The sequence below is a fragment of the Helianthus annuus genome, chromosome 17 (assembly GCF_002127325.2).
Source record: "Helianthus annuus cultivar XRQ/B chromosome 17, HanXRQr2.0-SUNRISE, whole genome shotgun sequence".
NCBI lineage: Eukaryota > Viridiplantae > Streptophyta > Magnoliopsida > Asterales > Asteraceae > Helianthus > Helianthus annuus.
This window is the reverse complement of record NC_035449.2, coordinates 181,432,059-181,455,218: the sequence shown is the minus strand read 5'-3', so window position 1 is coordinate 181,455,218 and position 23,160 is coordinate 181,432,059. Positions and strand designations below refer to the sequence as shown.

Genomic DNA, 23,160 nt, shown 5'->3' with positions numbered 1-23,160 from the left:
CAACTATTCCGAAATCAGACTTTCTTTTGCAGATATGGGCCACCTGGACCAGCCATTGCATGCCCTACTTCCTCTTACATGTTCCTCATTCAAACTTAATTCATAATGGGACTTGTAACATCGACGGAGATTCTAAAAAAATGAGTCTTGGACCCTCAAATACTTGGCCAAGGAAGATTAGCTATATTAATTCTTATTTACAAGAATTTTATTTAGATTAGGAGTAGTAACAACCTATATTTCCGAAGTCCTTGATAAAGATGTAACTTTATTTATCTGAGAGCAACCGGTTGTCATATGAGATGATCATTAATTGATTTAAGGATCTTGGGATTTATAAAATTCGGGTCGCTCAGAGGTGATTTAATAACGTGTCGCCCTTGGGTCGTTCAGAGGTATTTTAAATAACATGACGCCCTTTTTATTAGAAATCCTACCACATATCTTTTTATTTAATCCGGTTTCTCTGACACGTCTGTCATACATGACACGTGTCTTTATTCTAATGGACAGGAATTTTCGAGGTGTTACAAAAACAAAGTAAAATATTCTAATATGTAAATAGTATATCAAAGTTCTTTTTACCAAAAACGTATTTTGACGACTGTGTGTGTTAACTGATTACATTATATTTATTCAAGCTGTGTAGTATACGTGCTTATTCAACTCATGTTATACACGGGTAATTAAAGATGTAACTTTTTTATTATACAAAAATATTTTTAATTAACCCGTATAATACACGGGGTTCTAACCTAGTATTATATAATTGATTTCATAAAATATGATTAAATGATCACTTTGGTTTTACTGGACAAAATATAATCCTATCCTATCTATAAACTTTTGGAAACCGACATTTTATCAACGATAACATGTTACAAGATGAACGAGATACTTGGTTATGGAAGTTTGATGATGATAACATTTTTACATTGAAATCTATTCGTAAACACATTGATGATATGGTTCTCCCGGGTAATTTTTCTCCTACAAGATGGAATTGGTATGTTCCCATAAAAGTAAATATTTTGGCATGGCATATTTTCTTAAACCGAATTCCTATTCGAGTGAAGTTGGCTGATCGAGGTCTAGATGTGCATTTGGTGTTGTGTCCGATATGCAATAAAGAGGAGGAATCTATCGCGCATCTATTTGGGAGTTGCGATATTGCAGGAAGGATATGGGATGTTATTTTCAAATGGTTAGAGGTGTCGCCTAAGGGTGATTTAAGCTCTTCGGGTATGCTTGTGTGGTTGGACTCGCTCTGAATGGTTAAAAAGAAAAGGAATCTCGTTCATGGTATTTTAATGACGATGTGATGGGTTATTTGGAAATTTAGGAACAACATAATTTTCTCCCCAGATAATCGGCTCAAAGATTTTTTTTTTTATGAATTGTTCGTATTGGTGGTACGGTAGTATGAATAGAAAGATAGTGATGCAGGAGCATGCGTATCTTTTTTTTTACCTTTTATTTATTTAAAATTCAAATTTCCTAATTTATCTTTTTATTTCCTAGTCTATAAATTAGGGTCTAGAGCTTATTGTTAGTTAGTTTTTGATTATTATTAAATGAAAAGAACTGTGTTCTTGGAATCATTGGTTCAATTTATCGTTTTTGATTAATCAATCGTTCTTGAGCCATTTGATTGCACGCGAAACCGCATCAGTTGGTATCAGAGCTTTGGTTTTCAAATGGCTCTGCGTGGAGGAAGATACTTTCTCGATCGTAGATTCGCCGACAGAGGCAACAACAGAAGTATGTTTGTTTCACGTGCTCATGGAGAAGATCGACACCCTGTTCGTAGAACCGCCGATCGAGGCAACGACAGAGTTGATTCCGACCCACGGGATCTTAAGATCATGCGACTTTGGCAACGAGTCAGAAATCTCAAGTTACAACACGGGATCATACGACTCAAGCAAAGGATCGGATCTTGAGGACTCGTCACCGTGGAAGGAAACGGAACCGGAAAACCCCGTCAAGGATGAGTTATCCAGGGATGAGGAGCATCCTACCAATGGCGACACTATCTATGATTCCCCTCCCGTGCATGATGAATACGGGACGAGGAATGGTATTCTTGGGTTATCGGTGGTGATCGAAACTTACCGGGTGTTACGGTTGAAAACGGAGGTGATGTGATAGCTTCCGATGGTTCTACGGCGTTGAGAGGTGTTCCTACGGCTAGTGGTGGGTTTCAATCACAATCAAAGGCAATCCCTTCTTTCATGCTAAATGAAATGTTCGGATTAAATGTTGACGCAGGGATTTTGGGATTTCAACTAGAAGGAGATAATAATTCAAATATTCGAAAGATTAATATTTCTAGTTATAGGGGTGATATTGTTGGAAAGTGCAATATCTTTGAAAAAGATGAGGCTAATCGAACAGGATCATGTGGCAGAGCTAATAATGAGAGAGATTTACATGAATCAGTGGAGACAATTTCATGCACCATAAATTTTAGAAGTCCACTTCCAAATATTCCTATTGGTCCATTATATTTTAGTCATGCAAATGGTGGCCTATGCACAGTTTTGATGGGGGAGCAGCATAAAAAAGAATTCATGGTGTCTTATATTGGTGGCTCTATAAACGCACTTTGCAAATTAAATAAGACACATCCACTGCTATCAAAGCTTGCAGATCAAACATGTGTTGAAGTGAAACAAGCGAAAGTGGAAAAAGCGATTGGGTCGAAGGCTTTAACTGATGTAGTTGATGGGCCAAAAATGGGTGGATCAGTTGTTGTTGAATGGCTAGTGAAAAAGATGCGGTCCAATACTCCAATGCTTCATTCGACCCCGGTGGTACAAGTCTAACGTCGGGCGAGACGATCCATGAGGTTGAACTGTTTAGGCGGGTCGTAATAATAATAACAGATTGGAATCGGGTTAATTTTCCTTTTGATCCAGGTGGCTTTGGTTAAAAAAAACAAAACTCGAGGACGAGTTTTTTTTGAAGAGTGGGAGTATGATGCAGGAGCATGCATATTTTTTTTATATCTTTTATTTATTTAAAATTCAAATTTCCTAATTTATCTTTTTATTTCCTAGTTTATAAATTAGGGTTTAGAGCTTATTGTTAGTTAGTTTTTTATTATTATTAAATGAGAAGAACTGTGTTCATGGAACCATTGGTTCAATTTATCGTCTTTGATTAATCAATTGTTCTTAAGTCATTTGATTGCACACGAAACCGCATCAGATAGTCGTTTCTCGGGTGTCGTGGATTCAAAATCCCCTCCTTGTAATGTAACTTTGTGTCTTTTGCGAGCTTAGCTAGTTTTTATAAACTTTTTTTAGTTAAGTATGAATTGGTAACTCACTTCACTTGTTGGCTCGTATATATTCTCAATTCCATCATTATATAATACTCTAATTTGTATCATTTCTACGCTATGAGGGTTGTAACTTATGCTTAACTGGTGTTTCTTTGAAAGAAACATTGCTTTTATGCCATCTTTACACGTGTCTTCCTCTTTCTTTCTTTTTCTCAATCGTGAACTTCACATACATCCAGGTTACAATCCACTGCCAAACCCACGCTCTGCCATCGTCTTTACACCATCACTTCTGCCTCTGCTCCTCCAATAGCCACCAAAACTACTGCTGACCACCCTTTCAAACGAAACGATATGCATACGATTTTACGTGTTGAATCCTTGAAGCTTTCATGTGTCGTCTTCCTCTTAAAGCTTCCGTGTGCTGTCTTTCTTGAGGTTTCTTTCTTTCACACAACCAGACTTCATAGAGGAGAGAGATGCAGCTCTTTTGGCGATCTGCACAGACTTCAAATGGTTCATCACTAATCTTTCAATTTCTACACTAAAATGTCATTTGAGATCTTGAAACCCTAACGAATCTGTACATTATTTTTCGAGGAGAAGTTACCACCATAGAAGGAAAATCAAGCAAATAACAAGGGTCACATGATTACCTCACTGATCGGAGCAGACGAAACAGATCCGACGGTGAATTGGTGATTGAACAAAGCGGTCGTGGTTGGTTTGGCAGCGACGTCCGACTGTGGTGATGCAACGGTCAATCTCTGGTAAAAGTGAAGATTGCGGTGAGGTGCAAAGAATATCAGACTGTGATTTTCTGTGGTGCTCAATGGGTTTTAAAAAGAAATTGAAGATCGGTGCTAACAAGTAATCGATACCCCAACACTTTAATTACTCTTTTGTAAGGTGTGACTTTTATGTTTTTCTCTTGGTAATCGATAATTAGGTTAAAGCCCTAGATTCAACAAATGTTTAATTTAGCTAGATCAACTTTAAATCTGGATTAATCGTTATTTAAATGTGTGACAGAATCCTGACTTCTGAATGCAAATTGTGTTATTTTTTTACTTGAACAGAATTGTTTGATAGAATCTAGATGTGGTTGTTAATTATTTGTTTGTGGTGGTGATTTGTGTGCATATATATATGGCAATCTACATCGTTTGAATATATTTGTGCATGATCTGTTCTGTATCAATTCAATGTTTTGTGTGAATTTGTGCTAATTATGTTTTGTTATGTCAAGGTTTTGTGTGAGTTTGTCACTAAAGTGAAGGTAAGTCAATGAAGACAAGTCCTAGATCATGGTCCCAGAATTGTTTTACATGCCAGTAAATAACAAACTATGCTTCCATTTTCAAATATTGAATTTTATGCTACCAAAACTTTTTTTTATCTTATATTATGGTTTTCCTACATGAAAAATGATTTCTACAAGCTATAAGCAATTTGTTCATGTTTATGTGAAATTGTGAATATGGTGTGACAACTTTCTCATTTTTGGCTTGTCACCTGTCAATAAAAAGATTTATCATGTCTTAATTGTTTGTTTTAAACGTGTTCCATGGCTCTACATAATTGTAGATTCAATTAATTAGGATTCAGCTAAGAGTGCCTGAGTATGGTTGGACAACACAAAAAGTTTTCCACCTCATTAACTTCATTGTAAATGGAGGTAGAACCATCTATTGAATCATTTTCTGTTAAACGATTCATGGTGACAAATATATCACTCGCTCGGTTTTTTTGCAGTGCGTGCCAATGTCTTTGGGTTCCATTTAGACAGCCCGTAGTGGGCGCTTTTTAATTGCCCAAACACGCCCCTTCACCCCCCCCCCCCCTCGGTGTGATCGGGCGTTATTCGTGAAAAATGGTTTGTGGTGTGTTTTGAAACACGCTCAAGGGGCAAATCTTCGACCAATCAGAACGAGATGCAACAGTCATAAACAAATGGCTAGATTTTATTTTTTTCCCAAAGACTTTCTTGAAAACATTTCACTTTCATAATTTTTCAGTTAATATGCAATAAATGAAAAGAGATTCATATAGTCTCGATGAAATGTGTGTTTATTAAAAACATATATAAATTTAAAAATTTTGTTACAGGTTTGCATCTGCATCTGGATGCTATTGGAGGTGCCCGGTCTACTGTTTTTCTCAACATATACTCTAACTGTCCTATTTTGGGCTGAGATATATCACCAAGCTAAGAATTTACCAACGAGTAAACTCAGGATTATATATGTATCAGTTAACGCAGGGGGTTTATTTGATACTTCGGATCTGATTTACATTATCTAATTTGTCATCTTTGATGAAATGTTTTTTTTTTTTTTATATAATGATGGCAGGGTTTACTAGCACAAGAAGATTACTGTCATCTGATGCAACCGCGGGTGCATCTCCTTTGACGCCAACACTCGCTAATCGCTATGGGCAAGCTGAAGCTGAGAAAGCCGTCTCTAAACCTTCAAAAGTCCAAGCAATTCTCAAAAACATAAAACAAGTTCTTCACTATGCAAATAATTCGGTGATATATCGGTTATCGGTTCCCATGTGAAATATCGGTGTCAATTATCAGTCAGAATATTGGTACCAATGGTTGGCAGCTAGGTACTAACCTTCAACTTTAACCTTAAAAGTATTATTATATTATACATAATCTTAAAAGTGAATGTTTGTGGACATTTCACTTTAACCTTCAACTTTGTTAAAATCTCATATTTATCCCCTAGATATTTCACTTTACCTTTTTAACTTTTTCAAATCTCATTTTTACTCCTTGTAAGCCCCTTAAGTTTAGAAAATATCATTTTCAACCCCTTAACTTTTTAAGAACTTTATAAAATATCACTTGGACCCCTCGAGACAATATACAATCCAATATTTCTTTAATACATACGTAAATTTGGTGTATGCATTCGTGCTTTATTGTGTACGTTTCCAACGTATGAATAAGGTCACATATAATACGTTTTGACTCGACGGTAAAATTTGAGTTGGTCGGGTCGTTGAGTCATCTACCACCCACACACGCGTTATGCCATCCTTATTTTCCTTACTTATTTTAAAACATGTTATGTGTTTTGACACTTTATAGTACCAGGTTTTTCAATGTTTGATTATGGAAAAGAAAGAACTAGAGGTGCACAAAAATACGGGAACTGGACCCGGTAAAAAAATCAGAACCGGATATTTATGAACCCAACCCAAAACCGACCCTACCCGTAGGGTATACATTTAGACCTTAATATCAAGAACCGGAGCCGTACCCATTTCATACCCAATTTATACCTGAAACTGGTTTCTATACCCGAACCCGGGTATTAAAATACCCAATACCGGGTTTTAACTGGTAGTGTCATTTTGGTGGTATAATTGTGTTCTGTATTCTTACACTTTGTAATTTTTCTAAAAGTAAAAACGATAAACTAGCCAAGGTCAAAACTTTCTGTTTGTTTAAAAGGTATTCCTTTGATCATCTATACAACCACGATTTTTGTCCTACTGCAAAAGGGTCTCATTCATTTAGAGCATTTATTTTCCTAAACCAGTAGTTCGGTTTGAAAAAAAAAGGTATAAAAAAGATGAGTTCAAACAGGCTTCTGCCAAGTGCTGACTTCAATGCAGTAGGCTGCCAACATTTTCAGTTGTTTCTCTATATTAAAGAGAAGTATGGGAATAATAATTGGCCATTTTCATTGAAACAGGTACAAGTTTTTACAGCAGTTGTGGGAGAGGATGCTTACAAACATCTTGAAGGGATACATGGCAAGAGCTCTCCTTAGACCGGCAAAGTGCCTGGCATCAGTTTTGCTCTAGCTTATGTAATTAACTACATCGATGCGACTCAGTGAGAACCGACTGAATATCAATATAAATTTAGCCCCCGCCGCATCGCGGCGGGTTACATTTCTAGTTGATTTCTAATTTCCAACCTTGTATAGCAGTTTGATAATATATTAACATGTATTGTAAAACATTAATAAATCAAGCTTATTGTTAACTTATTATTTAAGAAATGAGTAAATTACGTTTTTGGCTCCTGTGGTTATATCACTTTTACTATATTAGTCCAAAATAAGAATTTTTAACATATCTGCCCTCATGGTTTCCATAACTAACCATTTTGGCCCCTAAGTCTAGATATCACGGGGGCCAAAATGGTTAGTTATAGAGACCATAGGGGCTAAAATGGTTAGACTTAGTGACCAAAATGGTTAGTTATAGAGACCATGGGGGCAGATATGTTAAAAATTATTATTTTGGGCTAATATAGTAAAATTGATATAACCACAGGAGCCAAAAATGTAATTTACTCTTTAAGAAATACATAAATAAAAACAAAAATCTCATTTAGGAAAAAAAAACGACTCATCTAATCAAAACACAGGGTAAGAAAGCTCAACTCATATCAAACATCTTGACTCGAGCAAACTCAACTCGAACTCTCTCGTTAACAACCCCCATCTTGTTAGAATTTTCTTTTTCATATTACTTTTGTATATTTACCAAACTACGAGTCGAAAGGTAACCCACTCATTAACACGTACAAATTCCAAGCATTATAGATTTTTCATTTTTCTTCCATCCCATATGTGAGAATAATTAATGTCTGTTTGTTGTTTGAGTTTTGTGTACATAAAAACTCGAACTCTCTTGCTAAACAAACCCACGTTCTTAGAATTTTCTTGTTCATATTCCTTTTGTATATTTACCAAACTAGGAGCCGAAAGGTAACTCACTCGTTCACTTGCACAAAATCCCAATGTTATAATTGATTTCTCATTTTCCTTCCCTCCTATATGAGAATAGTGTTAGTTTATCGTTTGTGATTTATATACATAACAAAATCATCAAAAAAAAAAAAAAAAAAGAAAAGAAAAAAAAACATAGTCAGCTAACAGAAACACTAGTTGAGTTTTCAGCTGGATCCAACATGAAATTTTTTATTTTTTTGACATTAATTTTTTATTTTTTTAAAAAAAGCATTGTAAAAAACTAAATGGAAAAAATAATCCGACCTGCCGGATTCGAACCAGCGACCTAAGGATATCTAACGGTTAACCGACTACAGTCCTCCGCTCTACCAACTGAGCTAAGGTCGGATGTTGACAAATTTTGGCTATAAAATAATAAATAGCCAACTTTGTATTTCAATCCATTAAAATAATATAAGTCCAATATTCGTTGTTGGTGATTTATACATATATTTTTTAAAACTATATTTTACCATTCATATATTAAAATAAGAATACTAACCAATTAATTTTTTTTGCTTATGCCAAGCTAAACGAAATTTTTTATAGTTTAGTGTCATCTTACATCTAAAATATGGGCTAATCAACTGGAGGTTATATGGGTTGATCACCCAGTGATTGTACAATAAAAATTATAAGGTTTGATAAATGATCACATGGGTGGTTTTGTGGCAAAGGGGGTTGTTACTTATTATTTGAACTAGTGGGACATCTAGTGCTTCACGGCAGGCTTTCGATCGATATTGGTTTGGTGAGTTACAACACTGTTATGATACCGAGACTCGGTATAACAACCAAAAGAGATACAAATGATCACCGGAATCGGTACTGATGTTGTCTATACACCATCGATTCGCTTTAGCACGCTACTCGCCCTAAATGGATATCGACACATGCTTTACATCGATCGAAAACCTTAATTTACTTTGAAATAACCATATTCTTTTATCGAACCCAGTAATGCCAATAGCGATATTGCTTGTTGTTCGGTCAAAACCGCCTCAGTTCGTCACAACTATAGAAAAAACTTACTCTATTTTTAATATAACTCTATATTAAAAATAAAAGAAAACGTTACTTTAGCTAAGGAAAATAAAAATAAAAGAAAACGTTACTTTAGCTAACGGTTGCAAATTAATATAAGAAATAATAACGTATTCCTATTTTTCTTTTATGTAAAATAGGGATATTTGACAAATTATGGGATGAAATATGTGAAAGTCATCCAATATTTAATGTATTTTATACATGTCATTGATATACCAAAAGCATTATATAAATGTATCCCACATGGCTACATTTGATTGTATCTTCGAATCACCTACAAATCAAATTATTTTCTACTGTAGCTAACAGTTTGTTCAATCTTTCGATATGGATTTATTTTCCATCCAAATCACATAACAAAAACTCCCATTGAACAAGTTCTTTTAAAAAAATTATATATTCGTATTAAATTTTTATGGTACCTTATTAGAGTTGTAAAAGAATCAAACATTCAACGAACAGTTTATAAACCGTTCGGCGGGAAGTTCGTTTGTGAACGTTCAGTAACGTGTTCGTTTGTGTTCAATAGTTCATTAGTGTTTTTGTTTTTATTTAAATACTTCAAAATTCCGACAAATAAAATATTTAATAGGTGTCAGTATATTATATATTTTATTCATGAATTTTTTTTTTTTTTTGTGTTCATGAACATTAGTTTATGCTCATTTGTGTTTATCAACGTTTGTTTTTGTTCGTTGCCTTAACAAACAAACACACACAAGTTCATCTCCTTAACAAATGTCACGACCCCCGATCCACCCTGGACGGAATCGGGAGCCGCGAGCAGTCCAGTGGTACCGGTGATTATTTTTTAAAAATATTGCAGCGGAAATTTCATCAGGACCGTGAGTTAGGAAAAATATCAGAGTTTAGAAAACATCGGATTTTATTTAAATAGATGGAATAATTTCCATTTTTACAAAGGTAGCTTTTAATAAAAACAATATTTCTTAATTTTATTTAAATTAATAAAATAAGCCACTTCTTGAAGTCTTTTAGTGCCGGATCCAATCCTTACTCCAATCTACTGTAATTACCTGAAACGCGTTTTAAAAAGGTTTTGTCAGCGGGAAATACTGAGTGAATCATTCAGTTTACTAAAACGACTCATTTGTTATAATTTACAGTATCAAGAGTTTTTACATATGTTTATTATCAACCAACTTTCAAGAATAGGTATTTGTCACAGACCAGCTCTGTGACTGTGGTCATATCACCATTGGCTGTCCCAATGAGTGACGTATATCACTTTAGGCTCGCCCACCTAATGTGAAGGAAACAACAATAATAATAATATTGTGCACAATACCCCACATACCGGCTGTAATTTGGTGATTACATAAACTTAATCACTGTAATTATAATTCTGAAAATAATTTGGAGTATTGTAAAACATTTGATAAAAAGAGAATGACTCACATTATAATCATGCAGATTCATACGGCCAAAGTTTAGTTTATAGATAAGCCTTGATATATTGCAGATTTATACAGGCAGAGCTTAGCCTATTGATTTAGCCTTGTAACCTAGTGCACACGAACTAGGTAGGTAACTTAATACAACAATTATGATAACTCACGAGATCAAATTCTCACAACGAACGACAAAGTGCGATACCTAAACATCCATCGATTTAACGACGAACGACAAAGTATAACCCTTGGGTGGCACTTAAACATCCATTGGATATATTGATCGGTCGGAAAATGAATCGTAATAGCGATCGAGTTAATACCCGGTATCGTAGCAGCACTTCGGGAATTGTGTGTGTTTGAAGTAAAACGATTATAACTTGACGTACATAATGAATTTTGGCGTCGTAGGAACAACAGAATGCAAGTGCCAACATCCCCTATTTATATCTGAAAAGTGGTCTCCCCCGCGTGTCGTGACAGGGACCACTGATCCTGTCGCGTGGCGCGACGGGTAACAAAAGTAGGGTAGGGTGGACACGTTTCGGGGTAGCTTTGCTGAGTTGATTGTACGATCAAATTCAATTTCAACAATGAATTTAGAAGATAAATATTGATTAGGGTTTATCCCCCTTGAGTTTTAGGGGCCCTGATCCTGATTCTGTTTATTCTGAAAATTTTAAGGATTGTGCAGGATTACTTGGGTGTCTCAATTAGGGTTTCCTATTGGGTAAATAAAATAATAGGTATGACTTTTGATAAAAGTTGTTTACAAAATGGAATAATAAATAACAGTTTTGGGTAAATCACAAAAAGAGAATAAAACAGTGAGAAAAGATAATGGACCCACTGTGTAACTTTAGGGTTCAACTAGAAAGACTCCTGGTATAAATTTTGGGTATAACTTTTGGGCTATTAAAAATATATAATGTACTCGTGGTAAGTATAGTACCCTTAATTCAACCTTGTCCCGAAGTCCCGAGACAGAATCCCAACAACTTAGTCGGGCAGAGCCCTGACATAAGTTATGAGGCTCAGATCAATCGGAAAGGGTAGCGGCGATCGGGAGTTACAATACTTAAAACGAGGCAAGGCTTTATTATTATTATTATTAGGAGGTGAAAACACTCTAAAAAGAATACATGAAGAGAGGGAGGGCGATAGACATGAGCATGTTGGAATTGTCTTTACAACTTCCTTTTATAGTGAATTTGGAACTTGGTGACATTACATTCTTTTGCACAAAAAGAGCCACATACACTTTTAATTAATGTCTATGTACACATAACTAATTTTCATGCATACACGTATAACTAATATTTTATTTGTTTCTGAACACGTATACACAATAACAATTTCAAATGTAAGTAGATTATGTTATTATTTTATTTTTATAATTAATTCAGCTGCTCCCCTTATTTGACGTTTATAACTTCTAAAATATGACGTTCTAGAAAACAATAAATATACCATTAGAACGAGAATAATCTTGTCTACATTTTGAACCAAGTTTTATTAAAAACAGAGTAGGTTCAAATATAATGTATTTTTTTATAATTTAGTTAAATGGTTCAAGGGTCCGTCTAAATACTTCATATTTCTACTTTTCAACTTACCCGTAATCTACCTGTCTAATAATATAAGTTTTTATAAACTTTTATTTTTATTAGATAGGTCACCCATACATAGGCCAATTAATAATTTAACCAACTATATAAAATGGTGTTTAAAACTATTTGGGTTGAGTATTTATATAAAAAAAATAAACTAGTTACTAGTTACTAGTGGTTAATAAATTTAACCAAACCTATAATTCTTATATGAAAAAAAAAAATGGGAATGTTACAACAAACGAACACGAACGTAAAATTTTGTCCGCTAAGTGTTCATGAACAGTTCGTGAACACATATATTTCTTAACAAACGCAACAAGGTCTTGTTCGTGTTCGTTCAGTTCGTTTGCGGTATATTATTATTTATCTTATACGGTTGTATTTACTACCATGCAGGAGGTATGCTAAAAAGGTCAATATATATTCACATTCATTGTGTGATAACTTTAACCTTCTGAAACTAGATGGTATAAACTTTTGAAACCTTAATTCAATATACATATGTTGTAATTCTATTAAAAGAAGATGGGCACTCTTTTTTAATCTTTTTTAACCTTATTAATGAACTTTAAAATTTTTTAACCTTATTAATGAACTTTAAAAATATAACTTGTGTGTGAAACTAACAAACTATTGAAACAATAAATAAGTAATAACTAACTCTAAAGTAAGTATTAAAATTCTCAGTAATATATATAGTCTAAACTGTTTACGCTAAAAAATTATATGTTTTACATTGAAGAATAACGGTGTTATAAAGAAAGTATTAAAAATCTCAATTTACTAGCTTTCATCTTGTGTTTAATTTGATGCTTGTTGTCACAAAATACATAATGCCTAATTTTGATATCGACATACATGGCAATATTTGTAAAGCTCTTATCCAAGTATTTCTTGTGGCATTATCTCCTTAATCTCCTTATCAAAACCAAGCTTTGATGTGGTTGTGAAACACATGTTACATTTTACACCACTACTCAACAACAATTGTTTGTTGTATGATAGCCGGTCTATATCAACGTACAAAAATATTATTATTTCCTCAGTATTTACTTTCGTTAAAAGCTTACCTTTTTCTATAAGCTTGCACTAGATAGATAGTCATAGCCTACGTGTTCAACTTCTAACTAAATTTAAATTTCAAAATACAAACATAACAAACTTGTTTACGACCATTAGGGTATAAGGAGTGGTTAAACAGTTTAGAGTGGCAAAACATTGAACCGACCAATGAGAGCGTGCCATGTCAATTAGGCAAAAGTGTCTAAACTTTGGTGAAAAATGTTGGCAATGGTTTAAACATTTGGTGTAGTGGTAAACTTTTTAAATAAAAAAAAGGAAAAAAGATGTGATTGGTTGAGATTGGAATGGACCCCACCCCACACCCCTCTCTCTCTCCTCTTCTTCCCTTTGCCGCAGCGGTGTTCCATCACCGATTTACCCCCCATTTCATCAAACACCCACGCGGCAAACAAGTTGGCAATGGTTTGCCGTGCTCTTGCCGATCGGTGATGGCCTTTTGCCGCCCACCACTCCGCATCCCCTTAATACATAATCAACACTGCTAAAACCAACAATTATTTAATATAACTTAATCAAATAGTCACACATGCTAAGTTTTTAAAACACATATCTTTCATCAATTATTTATAATCCCCCACACAAGAATAATCATGGACTCATGTCTCATAGTCAATAGGTAAAGTAGTAAACCAATTGTCTTATTTATGTGTTTTCTTTAATCTCATCAAATATTAAATTTCCAACATAATAGATCTGATCCATATTTCTTCCCCATAAATAATAATAATAAATAATAATAATAATAATATCATAATAATATCATAATCCAATTTTCCCCAATTTCACACCTACGAAATCTCTTCTTCAATCAATTCAAAACTAAACCCTAAAAAACTCGCAATTCATCACTCTCATACACAAAATCAACCTCAATCAACTTCAAAATCGTTAAAATCAACATACTGATTCAATCTCACTAGTCAATTTCATCCAAAATCAACAGTTTGAAACCCTAATTTCCCCAAATTTCACTCCATATGCTCCACAAATCACAAAATCAGTCAGTTTCAAGCAAAATCGACAGTTTGAAACACTATTTTTCCATCAATTTCATTCCATATGCTCCACAGATCACAAAATCAAACTCTGAATCAGTTTCAAGCAAAATCGACAGTTTGAAACCCTAATTTTCACTCCATATGCTCTATAGATCACAGAATTAAAAGCAAAATTGAGAGTTTGAAACCCTAATTTCCCCCAATTTTGCTCCGATTTCACTCCATATGCACAACAGATCACAAATTCAACACATCAATGGCAGCTGAGAAGAAGTTAATACTCACACTCTTCATCGCCGCATTCATCTCGTTAATAGTATTCATCTCCTCGATCCGCGTGTCCAGTTCATCATACAAACCCTACGCTAACGTACGCCGCGGGCGCGGCCACCCGCCGGCGTTCGCGTACTACATATCTGGGACACGTGGCGATGCTGAGAGGATATTCCGGCTGTTGCTGGCGGTGTATCATCCGAGAAATAGGTATTTGTTGCATATTGGGACGGAGGGTGATGGTGATGAACGGAGGAAGTTGAGTGTGATGGTGAGATCTGTTCCGGCGGTTCGGGCGTTTGGGAATGTTGATGTGATTGGGAAGCCGGATGCGACGACGTTTATGGGGGCGAGTAATGTTGCGGCGGTTTTAAGAGCTGCTGCTGTTTTGTTGAAGGTGGATGGGGAGTGGGATTGGTTTGTTACTCTTAGTGCTGGGGATTATCCTTTGCTCACACAAGATGGTATTGTTGTTTACTGTTAATAGTGTTTGTATAACTGTATTGTTTTTGTTTGTGCAGTATTCATTTGTTAGTGTTTGGGTGAATTGATTGTGGTTAAGAAGTTTATGATAGTTAGGAATAGATTAACAGAAGTGGATAATCAGCTTTGAAAATCTAACTGTGTGATTATTATTATGATAATCGGATTTGGAAAATCGGTTAGGCGTAAGCTATGCAGTTAATATCGGTGATATATCGGTCCCTTAGTAAAATATCGGCGTCAAATATTGGTCAGAATATGAGTACCGATATTATCGGCGATATTGACTGATATATCACTATATAACCGATATTTGACCGATATATCACTCAGTTATTATTAGTGTTAAATTGATATATGTATAAATTCGGCATGATTCGAGCCGGGGGTCTCACAGGAAGCAGACTCTCTATTCCTACGGGTAGAGGTAAGACTGTCTACATCTTACCCTCCTTAGACCCTACTTTAGCTTTGCTATTGGTGGGATTTACTAAGTATGATGATGATGATGATGATGATGATAAATTCTGCATGATATTAAAATTACTGACATCCCACGACCGATATCCGATATTTTATCGCATTAACTGCATAGGGCGTAAGCGTTAGTCTGCTTCTTTCTCCTATGCAGTCCTAAAGAAAACCCGTGAACTTGATCCCTTTAGCACTCTACACCCTAAAGAAAATCCAATCTCTGACTGACTGAATACTCACTCTTCTTTCTTTAGCACTTGCAGATGCATTCCTGTTTTTCTTATATTCGTGGAATAGCATTAGTTTTCTATGCGTATCATATATCCATTTCTGTTATTTTTATTAGTACCCATTTTTTTTGTCTTGGGCATGCACTTTTTTGCGACTTGAGTGCATTTTTGTGACTTAGACTACCGGGGGCTAGGGCTGTAAACGAACCGAACGTTCAGCGAACAATTCGCGAGCCGTTCAACGGGAAGTTCGTTTACGTTCGTTCGTTTAATAAATGAACGAACACGAACAAGAAATTCTGTTCGATTAGTTAAATGAACGAACATGAACATAGGTCCTGTTCGTTCAATTGTGTTCGTGAACGTTCATTAACGTGTTCGTGAACATTCGTTCTTCTTCGTTTGTTTATGTTGTTCATGAGATTTTTGTACTTTTATGTATTTTATCTAAACTTTTTATATTTATTTAACTTTTATCTATTTTATTATCCTAAAATTAAAATAGGAAATCCTATTTCCACCGTGTTTATGCAGCGTTCCCTTTTTCTTCCTCAATATTCACATTGACGAACACTATTGACCTCTGTTCCACGATTACGGCTTCAAGTTCCAGCTGCTCCATAATCCACCTCTAGCCTCCGTCACCTTCGCCGATTTTATTTATGTTCGTTTGTGTTTGTGGACACGTTCATTTCCTTAACGAACGGACAACATAAAATCCCGTTCGTTAAGTGTTCATGAACCGTTTGTGAACACATTATTTCCTTAACAAACGAACACGAACAAGGCCTTGTTCGTGTTCGTTTGGTCCATTTACTGCCCTACCAGGGGCTAGATAAGATTGCTCAACAACAGAATTTGTTAGCTCTACTTTAGAAATTTAAGAAACCTCCTGATTTATTGGTAACCTTTGACCTTGATCTTGCCATAAGCAGTGTAATTGTATAGTCTCTTAGGTTAGGATGCAAATGGATAATACCTAAATGTTGCTTGATATGAATCCTCTCTAATTTATCATGCTGAATAATATCTTTTAGTTCTTTTATCGATATAACATAGTTACTAAGTTATACATATACAAATATTGAATCTTACATGTGATTCTTGTTTGTTTATTCTTAACAGGCTTGTCTCATGCATTCTCCTTCATTAGTCGAGACAGCAATTTCATCGATCATACCAGTGATCTTGGATGGAAAGAGTAAGCAACTAAGCATACTTCTATTATACTCCATGCTTTTCCGTTTCCTTTTCCTATCCTCTAAATCGAACCTCTCGAATTGATATCACGTTCATCTTTGTTCAGGGGTCAAAGAATTCTGCCAATTGTAGTTGATCCAGGGATCTACTTGGCAAGGCGGGCCCAAATCTTTCGGGCCACCGAAAAACGGCCGTTGCCTAACGCTTTCAAAGTTTTCACAGGCAGAGCTCTCTTCCCTCTTAAATATACTTATGAATCGATTTATTCGGGTTATATTCTCTCTAATTGATCAAACTGGTAAAATAAAGAACTTTGCCCCTGATGAAATGGTCAAATGGGTCGGGGTCGTCTTGCTAAAAAATGGCTGGGAGTGTATTTTTAATGCATAAAACACCCTATTTGACCAGTAGTTTGAGCCCACCGACCCGTAATACTAAAATTGCTCACATTACCTGAACCCTATTTGACCAGTTGGTTGACCCGCCCATTTTGGGTTTTCTTGCGTGCAAAATGAAACAGCTGGTCGAAAGTCTTCAAAGTGTATTTTTCTGCATAAAATCTCTCAGTCACTTTATTCAAAAAATAGAATATTATTGAACGGATATATTTATCTAATCATACTTGATACTCACACTTTTCGGGCCAACCCGAGCTAGCTCGTAGTAATCGAAATTACTTTTTTGACCTTAATCTAATTTGAGCATCTCAAATGTTCTCTCCAACAGCCAACGTGTCAAACCGGTTAAATGAGAAAAAAATGTAAAACGAAACTTGTCAAATGGGTCAAACTGGTCAAAAGTTGCCCAAGATGCAATTATAATGCATAAGCCACCTAGACCATTTTAGTCAAACATTTAGATTATCACTGATATAATGTAACTATATTAATCGTATTCGATACTCCGCACGAAAAGTGCTTGAGGCGGCCCGTAGTATCACAACTAAATTTCATCCGTTGACTGACCGGCTCGTATTGGATTTTCTCGTGTGCAATTTTTGGAATTTAATATCCTTCAAATATTTTCTTGATTTTTTCAGGATCTCCATGGGTGATATTGAGCCGATCATTCCTCGAGTATTGTGTTTTCGCGTGGGATAATCTCCCTCGGACTCTTCTAATGTACGTTAACAACGTGGTTTTGGCTCAAGAAGTCTACTTCCATACCGTCATTTGCAACACACCCGAATTCAAAAACACAACCATTAACGCGGACCTAAGGTACATGGTTTGGGACAACCCCCCTAAAATGGAGCCACTTTTCCTCAACAAGTCAAACTACAACCAAATGGTTCAAAGTGGTGCCGCTTTTGCACGACAGTTTGCCAAAAACGACCCGGTGCTAGACATGGTTGATAGCAAAATCTTGAAACGTAGTGGTAACCGACCCGCCCTTGGTGCATGGTGCACCGCTAGACAGGGCTGGTTCGTGGACCCGTGTTCACAATGGGATGATGTCAGTGTTTTGAGTCCGGGAAATCGAGGGAAGAAGTTTGAAGAATCTTTAAAGAATTTGGTAGATGATTCGGGATCCGAAACAAATCAATGCAAATAAAAGAAAGATTGAAGCTTGATCATGGGTTGAAGATGAAGATGCATTGTTTGGTGTTCAAAGATTCTTTGGATTGGGATTGGGGGGGGGGGGGGGGGAAGGAATATTTTGAGTTTTGTTGTAAAGTAGTGAAGGTCAAATCAAAGTAAAACAATAAGAGGATTCCTCTTATTTTGTAAAACATATTTGTAATGGTATAATGATCTTCAATCTCTCCTTTGTTTTCTTGTCTATTTTTGTAATACCAAGAGATAATTTATTCATTTAGGGGTTGGATTTTTCAAGTAAATAAAGAAAGCGACTGTTTTTGCTTTTTTGAGAACAATGAATGTGAAAAATCCACATAAATATATATAAAAAAAAACATTGAATGAAAAAAAAAAACACAAATTATGAAACATTGAAACCAAAACTAAGTAACTTTCTATGTTGAAAATAATGAGAATACCATATAGGATGCATTTTTTGGGTATTTATGTTTGAATGTCATTGTAAATACATTCAATTATACACGTCTAATAGGATTTCCATATACAAGTGAAATTTTGTTAAGCTTCTATTTTTTCATGTATACTTTTCGAGTATTTTATGTATCTACTTTATTATTTTCTTATTTTACATGTATACTTTTCAAGTATTTTATGTGTCTATTTTATTATTTTCTTAAGAAGTGAAACCGGTGGAGTATTTTATGTATCTACTTCATAATTTTCTTAAGAAGTGAGACCAGTCTATACTATTTACATTTCATTTTAAAACATTTATAATAATAATAATAATAATAATAATAATAATAATAATAATAATAATAATAATAATAATAATATTCAAACAAAGAAAGAGGATACCAAAATTTGTTCATGCACTTAATGAGTATAGAAGTAAATCTTATTTAAACATGACAACATTACGGTATAAATGTATCAAAACATATTACTCATGATTAGTGGTGGGTCCAGGGGTATTTTGGGGTTCTCGGGAACCCCCTCGGTTTGGAGAAAATGAAAAAAAAAAACAGTGGAAATTTTGTATAATTTAAAAAAAATAGTGAGAATTAGTGAAAATCTAAAAAAGAAACCCGGTAAAAAAAATCTTAGATCCGCCACTGCTCACGATTCTCTAAAATATAATATTGTGCAAAATTCACGTCACTAAGCCTCTTCACTGAGGAAATAAAAACTCCTTACTTGAACTCTCTTTCTTATATAGAACTGTAAACCCTAAAAAACTATACAACAGTAATCTTGTATAACGTCTTTTCAAGACAGTTTTGGTCATTGGCAAAATATATAAAAAATATGTATATGGATACTTTCAAATGAGAACCCCCTTGAGTTGTGAGAACTCGTGAAACTCCACTTTCCGTGTGAGTTTTTCAACCAATTTTTGCACAAAGGTTTTGTTCCTAACAAAGACCCACGTGAAAAAAAAATTACGAGCCGGTTTTTTCTCGATATGTAAGTTTCATTTATAGTGGTGTAAATCACAGTAGCGACAAAGTTTTGAGTGAAATTGCCACAATAAAAAAGTGTCTTAGGAAGTTTTTTTTCTTGGAAAGGTAATTAAAAAAAATGGAAGCAGAGTTCCTACAAGTTCTCACAACTCAATTTAGTTTTCATTTTAACGATTCCCTATATATATAATTTAACAACCCAAAGGTGGACCGCATTCAAGTTGTGCACATTAAACATAGGAAAATAATGAAGTTAGAGATGATTTTTGGTAGTCACTAGATGGAAGCCCTGCCGCGATGCGGCTAAGGCTTACAAATTAAGACGCGACATATACAAACTTAGGACGGCATCCTTATTGTGCAATTAAGATACAACCATGCATACGAATCAGATTTTATTCATGAACATACACACAATTAAGACGCAACATAATATCATTATTATGTAACATCTAATCTAGTTTATGTTTGTATTTAAATTGGATATTGATCCCTATAAACTTTGTAATTATATTCTTCTATTTATCCTTGGATTAATGGTGACTTCATCATAATAAAGGGTTAGACCTTTGTATCAAAATTAGATATCTAAACGACAACACTGGGTTTCCAAGTGTCTTGTGGGGGAAATACTTGAATCTTGACTAATGATAGAGTATGTGTAACGATTCCTATTTTACATATTCTAATAATAATAATAATAAATAATTAAAGTTGATAACAACTTTATAGGGTTATTAAGTTTTACTAAAAACATTATAAATTTTCTCTGTGTGTAAAACACTATTAGTAATAATTTATTTGAGAAAATGAAATTCCTAGCTTATCAATTATTTGTATTTAAACAAATCAACAAATGAGATTTAAAAAACTCTTTAGATGTCAGAACATCACGTGATACCCTACTATGCCAATGAGGTGGTGGTGAAGTAGTAAGGGAGAGTCTTGGTTTCTAAGGGACCCAAGTTCGATTTTTGTCCTCCCCATTATTTTCTACGGCACCTGGTGATGATAGGAGACTAGGCAAATAGGTGGAGATCGCTAGTTTGATCCTTGAACTGAGCGGGTTATACCTCACCGCACTATCGTGCCTTCGGGTGAGTGTTCACGGGCTTCAGCCCTAGGTGGGGGTTTTCCCCGGTTCGGAGGCGAGTGTATCCCGATTTGGTGAATTTCTCCAGTAACCCATTTGAAGGATTCGTTGCCCGTACAAAAAAAAAAATGTGATATCCTACTATTTCCAATGTTTCAATTCAATTGTAGATGACAGAACATCACATAATACCTTCCTTTTTTCAATGTTTCAATTCCATGTAAATTTATGTTTTTTTTTTCATGTCCGCTCTTTTGCATTTCAAAGCCACATACGCATCTCTTTCAAATTTTGGTAAACCAAAAGCTTAAAAAGGTACCTTTTTAAGGTGCTGAAGATAACGACAAACGATTCTTGCGATAACCAACTTTATGCCATGAGTATCACACACTTGCTATGGTGCCAAAAAATAAACAGATCTTTTTTAACTTTGACAATGCTAGTGACTCGATAACAAACAATTACCAGCCCCAAAACCCTAGAAACAAAGCTATGCTTAGTTGTAACAGATCGTTATAGGCTCAGAACTCCACTATGGTTGCAATTAGGGCTGTAAACGAACCGAACGTTCAGCGGACAGTTCGTGAACCGCTCGGCGGGAAGTTCGTTTATGTTCGTTCAATTAGCTTAACGAACGAACACGAACAAAAAATTTCGTTCGGTTAGCTTAGCGAACGAACACGAACATAGGTCTCGTTCGTTCAACTGCGTTCGTGAACGTTCGGTAATATGTTCGGTTACGTTCGTCCGTGTTCGTTTGATTATATTAAAAAATAATAAATAATAAACATTTTATCTAAACATATTGAAAACTTAAAACCCTATTTTTTCTAAGTTTAGCTAAAATTTGGAAATGCTAAGACATTGTTGGGGATAATTATGTCTAAGTTAGTTAAAGTTGATTCATCGTTTGGTGGTGTATTAGACTTCTTGTATTTTGATTTATCATTTGATGGTTGTATTAAACTACTTATATCCAATGTTTAAGGATAGCAATATATTTTTATTTTTTTATTTTCAAGTTAAATGTTCGTTTGCGTTCATTTTTATTTGTTTGCGTTCGTTTGTGATCGCTTGTGTTCGTTTGTGTTCAAGACCAGTGTTCACGAACTGTTCGTGAACAACTGAATTTCCTTAACGAACGAACATGAACATAAACTTATGTTCGGTATACGTTCGTGAACAGTTCGCGAACATGTTAATTTTCTTAACGAACGAATACGAACATGGCCTTGTTCGTGTCCGTTCGGTTCGTTTACAACCCTAGTTGCAACATAAGTTGCCACGCCAAATAGCGGAGCGTCATCATAGCGTGGATTACGAAAGAAAACCGTTGGCCATAATAAGCCAAGGATACAACATCACAATGTATATGACGGTAGGAAAGCCGCTGACAACAAAAAGTCGGCAGCAAAAAAGCAACACACTTGTCTCTTGGCACCATGGACGGCCGGAAAACCAGACTACATAAAACCAACACATATCTCGTTCTATTTCTCTCTAGAAACCTGATGGTTGTCTCTCTCTCTACAAATAAGACTGTGCAAGGTCTGAAAATGGTGAACCATAAGATATAGAGGGAGAGGGGGAGTTTTAGAGAGAGAAAGAGATCAAAGAGTTTAGAGAACAATGAAAAGGTGTAGGTGCTACACCCAAAAAGGGTTTTAAAACCTCCAAGAAACAGATGTCTCACAAATAGAATAGATTGGACAAAGTAGCGATGTGTGGCAAATAAAACACCATTTAAGCATAAGTTACAACTACTCAATGTATAAGACCATGTGTAGTGGGGCGTGATTTTTAAAAAAAAAATTGAAAAAAAAACGCCCCAAAACGCCCCTCCCCCCACTACACCGGGCGTTTTGGGCGTTATAATTCAAAAAGTTTGAAGCCGGGCGTTTTAAAAATCACGCTAAATTGGAAAGGCAAGCCCGACGTTTTATTTGAATAATGTGCATGGGTCAAATGCATGGGCCAATGGGAGACTTCCAAGTGTAGTGCCATTTCTTTTTTTTTTCTTTTCTCTATTAAAAAAATAATTGTTTATTGATTGGAAGGGACATTATTGGATAATGCCCCACTACGCCACTTTTGCTATAATGCCCCAAAGCTGACTAGGATGCCACATGTCGGATAATGCCCCATGGTGGGGGCATTATGTTAGTTCACCACTACACATGGTCTAAGAGTCTTGTAAA

At 35.2% G+C, this 23,160-nt stretch overlaps 1 protein-coding gene, 1 long non-coding RNA gene and 1 other non-coding gene across 8 annotated transcripts; 2 read left to right on the top strand and 1 right to left on the bottom strand.

Annotated features, from left to right (window-relative positions):
- Window positions 1-3,458: 3,458 nt before the first annotated feature.
- On the top strand, window positions 3,459-7,302 carry LOC110921643. 6 transcript variants are annotated; one of them, XR_004885410.1, is made up of 4 exons: window positions 3,459-4,159; window positions 4,877-4,967; window positions 5,045-5,905; window positions 7,003-7,302. It is a non-coding gene; the product is annotated as an uncharacterized LOC110921643 (long non-coding RNA). The 6 variants fall into 6 exon arrangements; XR_002582528.2 differs by lacking the exon at window positions 4,877-4,967 and having other exon boundaries at window positions 3,470-3,805; window positions 3,896-4,198; window positions 5,399-5,905; XR_004885411.1 differs by lacking the exon at window positions 4,877-4,967 and having other exon boundaries at window positions 3,489-4,198; window positions 5,399-5,536; window positions 5,644-5,905.
- Window positions 7,303-8,310: 1,008 nt separating this feature from the next.
- On the bottom strand, window positions 8,311-8,400 carry TRNAY-GUA. The gene is given in 2 exon segments: window positions 8,311-8,346; window positions 8,364-8,400. It is a non-coding gene; the product is annotated as a tRNA-Tyr (tRNA).
- Window positions 8,401-13,977: 5,577 nt separating this feature from the next.
- LOC110920719 (beta-glucuronosyltransferase GlcAT14A) lies at window positions 13,978-18,647 on the top strand. Its single transcript, XM_022164918.2, has 5 exons — window positions 13,978-14,308; window positions 14,455-14,942; window positions 16,791-16,866; window positions 16,972-17,087; window positions 17,905-18,647. The coding sequence occupies exons 2-5, from the start codon at window positions 14,462-14,464 to the stop codon at window positions 18,417-18,419; spliced, it is 1,188 nt and encodes a 395-aa protein (XP_022020610.1). The 5' UTR covers window positions 13,978-14,308; window positions 14,455-14,461; the 3' UTR covers window positions 18,420-18,647.
- The last annotated feature ends 4,513 nt before the right edge of the window (window positions 18,648-23,160 follow it).